Raw genomic sequence first — 6,418 nt, 5'->3', positions numbered from 1 at the left:
TGGTGCTTTTTTTGAAGGAAAAATTTGTTTACAGAAACTTCATAATTCATTGTTTATTTATTCTGTATATTTAAAATGTTTTCAATTTCCAGTGTTAAATGCTTTAGAAATTAAAGTTTATTCACCTTTGTGACTGTTATTACATTGTTATGCCATATCAGTCGAAAATGGTCTCAAAACAACATTATAGATTATCGCAATAATTTCTGGGATAATTTGTCACCCAGCAGAGTTTATTGTGATGGGCCTAACTTTTGTTTTATAGTTTGTTTTTTATCAGAGGAAACTTGACTCTGTCTGGAGGTCAGATGTCAGAGAAAGGCAGAAAATCAGTATTGATCAGGAAAAGTCAGATTGGTGCAACTCAGCCCTTATACAGTCGGGTTACGAATGGATCAATATGTAACCTGAATTATAACATGTTTCTTCTCTACAAAGAGTTTGTTAAATCCATTTTAGTTCTTTCCCTGGAATAGTCCCTTAAGTAACTGTTTAATTGTTTGAAATTGGCTGAAAGCAGTCAGAATATTATTGTTTTTTTAATTTAATGTCTTGAGATCCAATCATCTAAACTGGAGATTTGTTCCAAATGCTCATTTATACACAACGGTCTCAAATGCTTTGTAGGAAACACATCAAAGTATCAAATTAAATTTTTTATTTGATGTTTGTCACTTATCAGTGATCAGAGAAATTGGTGCGATGCTTTTATTGAAAGTTTTCTGCTCTGATTTAAAGGAGTTTGCACGTTTTCTAGGAGTTTAGCACAAATTCATGTTGCAGGTAGAAAACAAACTGAGTGTTTTCGGTTGTTCTAACGAGTTCACTGTTTTGGTCTTATGTAGCATATTACATTTTTACTCACTAGTTTTTCTTATTTCAAGAAAATAAGAACAATTTGTGTTTGGAATGAGAAAAATATGAAGTATAATATTTTTAAAAGTTTTTGTGCATTCTTTTACAGACGATAAATTGTCCCAGAAGTTATTGTGATAAATGATAATAAAGTTTAAATTTAATTCATATTTAACACTGGAACTGGAATACATTTTAACTATCCCAAATAAAAAAAACATTTAATAAAATTAATTATGAAGTTCCTGTAAACAAAATTGTCTTTCAAATAAAAGGCTATTGGAGACCAAAGCAACAAACTGACTTTGTTATTCAGTTTTTGGTAGAAAAGGAAAAATAAATAATGCAAAATGGAAACTGAATTTGTTTTAATTCATTATTTGATTAATTGATCTATTGCTGATATTGCTGATTGTGACTTGTTTAAAGGCCGACTCTTTCTGCAGTTGAGCTGTGCGCGGATCCAGTGTGTTTAAAACAAATAATCCGACTATAATTAGCAACATTTCAGCCAAAAGAAAAATTGGTGTTGGCTAAAATCGGATCCAATGAAGACCGATAATCAGCGATTAGCCAGAAAACTACATTTGGTGTATCCCTAATTTAGTTGTTTCATGAATTGTCGAATTGTAAATTAATAATTTGAAAAGGTTTACTTCCAATTTGTGAATTTTTTTTAATTTGAACTTTTAGTGTTTGTTTTTAAGGATGCAGCCAAATTGGTCACACAGGCTTTGAAATCTGTGACGCGTTTCTCTACGTGGCTATAAATAGCAGTTTGTCAATGTTGGCATTGATCACAAATGGTTCTGTGTAAAAAGCAGTCCCAGCTCTGTGGACCGAACCGCAGACTGGTCCCAGTGTGACTCCACTTCTTCATTATCTTCCTGTTTTGAACAGAAACGATTCACATAAATCTCCCTCTGTCCTGGCTGGTGTGTGAGCGCAGACACAAAGAGCCTCTGCATGACTGTTTCCCACCTGAGGCTCGCATGAATTACGTTAATAGAAGTCACATTGTGGCAAACATCAATTTTGGGATCAGAACACTGGCTCTTTATCTGTTGCACAACAAGCCGGCGGGTATTTTCAGAGCGTACAGAAAGTGTATAACGCAAGGAGAAGGGCTTATGTAACAGAGGCAACTTAAGTCCTGACAGCGCCAGAGGAGCGAAGCGTTACGCCGTATGTCCCTGTGCATTATGGGACGTCGCAGGTCTGACCCCAAACTGAAAGCTTTTTAGCTGATGTAACTGTTTTTGTTCGTCTCGGGTCCAGCAGGTTCACTGAATTTATTCTAACAGAGAAAATCAAGTTGGTGGTTAACTTCAGCCCAGCAGCTTCTGCCCCTTTACATTAAATAACAAACTACAGAGCAAAAACTGAAGACTTTTATCATCCAGCTAGAAAGAGGGAAAAAAAAAAGAAAAATCATGGTAATTATTGCTCGTTTTAATTTATTATGTGGTTAATTGAGTTTTTGTGAATTGCGACAGGCCTACTCATCGAGTCATGTCTTTACTGTGTTAGCACCAATAGCCCACCTGTAGTTTTATACCTAAGGTTACAACAGCTTTGCCCTCCCTGGATTTTGGGATGTTCTCCTCCGTTTGTCGTAAATATCTGCCCTTTTAAATCCCGAATGCAGTAAAAATGTTGTGTGCACTCACCCTACGTAGATTTAGCACCACTGTGTGGCACTAAATGCATAACTGTGGGATTCTATTTAATTTAAATTGATAAAGGTCATGTTGTAAAAATTAAAGCACATGTAGTATGGTTAAATGTATTCTGCTACAGTGGAAAAAATACCAAAAAATGTTTGTTTTTTTCCTGTTAAAAAGTGATAAAGGTCAATTTTCTGACATCAGCTGAATGTTGACAAAGTTTTGTGTGTATTTGTGATGGAAACGCAGCTAATAAAGATAAATATGACGGACGTTGGACCTTTTTACACACAGGGCAGCTCCAAAGCTGTGGCATTCTCGCGCTGTTATCAGGATAAACTGGCCGACCTTAGACTGACGCTGCAGAAGTGTGTGTTTGTGTCGGAGCCAAATCCCCATCATGGCTCTGCTTACCTAGAACCTGCCAGGTTGTAGGAATGCTGCACACCAAGTCTGTGTGCATTTTCTTCATTCCTTTCTTTAGAGGCTATGACTGTACATGTGCATTCTCATAACGAGGAGTGAATGTGTTCGGCTGCCTGTTGTTTCCTTTCAGCCGCTGCCAGATGTTGCAGAGCTCTAAAAAAGGGCACAATTGTTGGATTTTTCTGCTGCATATTAATGCAATATTTTGGTAATCTTCAGTTGATTGGATGCAAAAGTCTGGACATGTTTGGTACAATGGCTGCTTGAAAAGACAAGTGTTTTGTTGTTGACTTACCATCCAGAAGCCACTTGCTGCATTCTTGTTGTTTATGCAGGAGGCTCTACTTCTGCTTTTCAAAGATGCATGGTTGTATAATTGCATGTCTGTTTGCAGCCATTTTCGAGGGGCGAGTGTAAACGTTGAGTTGGGGGCGTGGCCAGCAGCAGATTATTTGGTTTTAGTGACGAGACGCCCTAAAGCAGCTAAATGTCTCTCTATAAATGATTTTGTTCAGAAAATGTAATGAACATTGTTCACTGTGTTCGTTGCCATTGCTAAAACTACACAGAATACAATTCTAAAAACGGCTTTAAAAATTGAAGTTATCATTGACGACGTCTTTCTGCTTGCTGATTGCCCTGGTTGAAACTCTACCGGAGAAATCGAGTTCAATGGGAGAAACCCCAGATGGATCAGTGAAGGGAGATGAGAATCAAACTGAATTTCGATCATAATTGAACGTTGAACCAGGAAACATTATGTGAACTTTTAACCGCATGCTTCCTGCTCTTAGATGTTGATGTCGTCCAGTTTTGTTGGGTTCCTCTTGTTTTTGTTTTCAGGAAGAAAATTCTGCATACTTCGGTTGTAACAAGTGAATATTTGAGCCACTGTTGCTTTTCTGTTATCTGAAAACGGACTGTCCATTCGCCCCTAATCTGATATCAACAAGGCGTTTTTGTCCACAGATGTTCATGTTGCACTTAGATAAATGAACTTTTCAGTCGTCTTCAGAGTCATTATTTGGTTTTATTAAGTCTGTTTCAGCTGACAGAAACCTATGAAACGGACCAACCTGTTATGAGAGGTGGAGTGAAGAAGTTGTCACATTGCTGGATAATAACAGTGTAACGGTATTATTACTGCATCACACGAGCAGCCAGATAGAAATGTAGAAGTTTCCTCCTGCTGTTGGGTTCAGAGGCCCACGAAATAAAGACGGTCAGATCAGAGTCCTAGAAAGAAAACCCACAATTTTTCTTTCTCCGGCTGTCAGCTCTGTCGTTATGCTGCCAATTGTTGTTTAAGTCTTCAACGTTTTATTGTCACGTTGTTTTTCTTTCATACTTTCACTTAATTGGTTTGAATCTTACCGAAAAAAACAGGGATTTCTTTGTGTGAAGGAACTGAAGTAGGGCTGAAACAATTAATTGATTAATCATGATTAATCGTTCGTTGAACGATTAATCATCAACTATTTTAGTAATCGATTGATCATTAACTGGAGTATATACATTAAGAATAGCCATTTACTGAAAAAAACTTAATTCAAAACAGTAATTAAGCCAACCTGAAAAAATATAAATGTATTTTGCATGTAAGATGTTTAAATATGTCTGTAAATATGTCTTATCCCAAGCTCCTCAAGTGGTGAAGTTTTAGCTTGACCTGGTTCAAATTCACTAAAGAATGCTATAGTGTTACAATTTAGGCAATAAAATGTTTGTTTTTTCTAATAGAATGTGCTCAATTTTAAAAAAATCTGATAATCGTCAATCGTTGATTCCTAAAAATAATATTTACCTGCAAATGTCTTTTAGCTTCTCATCAGAACGGGCAGGAATCACATGTGGAGTACCACAGGGTTCAGTCCTGGGACTCCGACTATTTAATACCTACTTCAGACAATCCTGTTATAACTGCGTCGTTTTCTCTGCTGCAGAGGGTTTATTTTCTGGTTTTTCCTGATTGCTCTCCTCTTCCTGTTTTCCTGCAGATGTGGCTCCAGCAGAACAGGAGAAGCTGTTCATCCAGAAGCTGCGGCAGTGCTGCGTCCTCTTCGACTTCCTCTCTGACCCGCTCAGTGACCTGAAATGGAAGGAGGTGAAGCGGGCGGCCCTGAGCGAGATGGTCGAGTACATCACCCACAACAGGAACGTCATCACCGAGCCCATCTACCCGGAGGTGGTGCACATGGTCAGTAGGTCAGGGAGAAATGGCAGAAAAAATAATCCAACCAGTTGCACAACTTTTATAGATTTGGTGAATTTCTTGCACAATGGGATGTTGGCTTTACTTTCTAAAGTTTATTTTATTAATTATGGCAACTTATAACATAAGGCTGCGTCTAACGGCAACCATTCTAGTTGCTGTTAATTTTGCCACCTAGTTATGTTGAGTGTCAACATCAACAGGCCTCTGATAGTTTAGTTTATGTTTTATTCAGAGTTGAAGATGGTGATATTGTTATTGATGTTTTTTTTTTGTTTTGTTTTTTGTGCAAAAAACCTGGACCATTATTTTAGGGAGGCAACAATATTCACAATGGCATATCAGTCAAAGACCAATAAACTTTAATTTAGTATCAAACACTCCACACTGGAACTGGAATATATTTAAAATATCCAAAATAAAACATCATAAACAATTAAAAATAAAGCCAAGCAGCCAAAAATGAGCACAAATTGGATCATTTTTGGGTGAATTTGGTTGGAATTTGTTCGTTCAGACTGAGGAAAAAGTCGCATTTAGCCGGAGAAAAAAGCGCATTTGCGTCGCATTCGCCTGCTGTGAACGTAGCTTCAGATACGCACTGCAAAAAAATGTGTGAATAGATTTTCCCTGAATTATTCGTGCAAAAACAGAAACTCTTACCAAGTAATTTTGGTTTCATTTCATGTCAAATATCTTAGTTTTATTTTATTTGTACTAACTTTCTAATTTCTGGCAAGATATTGGAGCTTGTTTTAAGTCAATTATTCCTTGAACTTGGCAGCTTATTTCACTTAAAATAAGACATTTTTCCCATGTTATAAATGAAATAATCTGCTGATGGAACAAGTACTTTTCCATCAATATTAAGGAAATATTGACTTAAAACGGCTCCTGTAACTTGCTGAGTTTCTTTTCAGTTAGTTTTTGTTTTACTTTCTGTGTTGCACTAGAAACTAAATCAAAACTACTTGGTAAGATTTTGGTAGCAAATGTTTGGATACGTTGCGATCAACTGTACTTTGGTTTCTTTGGTCTAAAAATTATTTTAATCTGAAACTCTTAATTCAGATTAAAAGAAGAAATCTGAAATGGTGTTTCCTAAGATTTCCCCCAATCATCCAAACTTTTCTCAGTTAAATTTGTTTTTCCTGTCCAACTGAGCCATGCTGGTTGTGATTTTAGCATCCAGAGGTATCGTCACAGGGTGTCCTGGGCACACTCCAGCCTATGTAGCTTATCTTCTCTAACAAGGCTC

At 36.9% G+C, this 6,418-nt stretch overlaps 1 protein-coding gene and 1 long non-coding RNA gene across 5 annotated transcripts in view; one reads left to right on the top strand and one right to left on the bottom strand.

Moving 5' to 3' along the window:
• Nucleotides 1-3,289, bottom strand: part of LOC107833215 (uncharacterized) — a 10,383-nt gene extending 7,094 nt beyond the window's left edge. Inside the window, exon 1 of the long non-coding RNA XR_001658930.1 lies at nt 3,192-3,289. This is a non-coding gene — a long non-coding RNA (uncharacterized LOC107833215). The remainder of the gene's footprint in view (nt 1-3,191) is intronic.
• Nucleotides 1-6,418, top strand: part of ppp2r5ca (protein phosphatase 2, regulatory subunit B', gamma a) — a 34,362-nt gene that overhangs the window by 19,088 nt on the left and 8,856 nt on the right. For all 4 annotated transcript variants that reach the window (XM_007574125.2, XM_007574127.2, XM_007574128.2 and 1 more), the window contains one exon: nt 4,946-5,145. In XM_007574125.2, the coding sequence (XP_007574187.1) occupies nt 4,946-5,145 (200 nt within the window). The remainder of the gene's footprint in view (nt 1-4,945; nt 5,146-6,418) is intronic.

This window comes from Poecilia formosa, unplaced genomic scaffold, assembly GCF_000485575.1.
Source record: "Poecilia formosa unplaced genomic scaffold, Poecilia_formosa-5.1.2 Scaffold345, whole genome shotgun sequence".
Taxonomy (NCBI): Eukaryota; Metazoa; Chordata; class Actinopteri; order Cyprinodontiformes; family Poeciliidae; genus Poecilia; species Poecilia formosa.
Note: the sequence above shows the minus strand (reverse complement) of the source record. Positions and strands in the feature narration are given on the sequence as shown.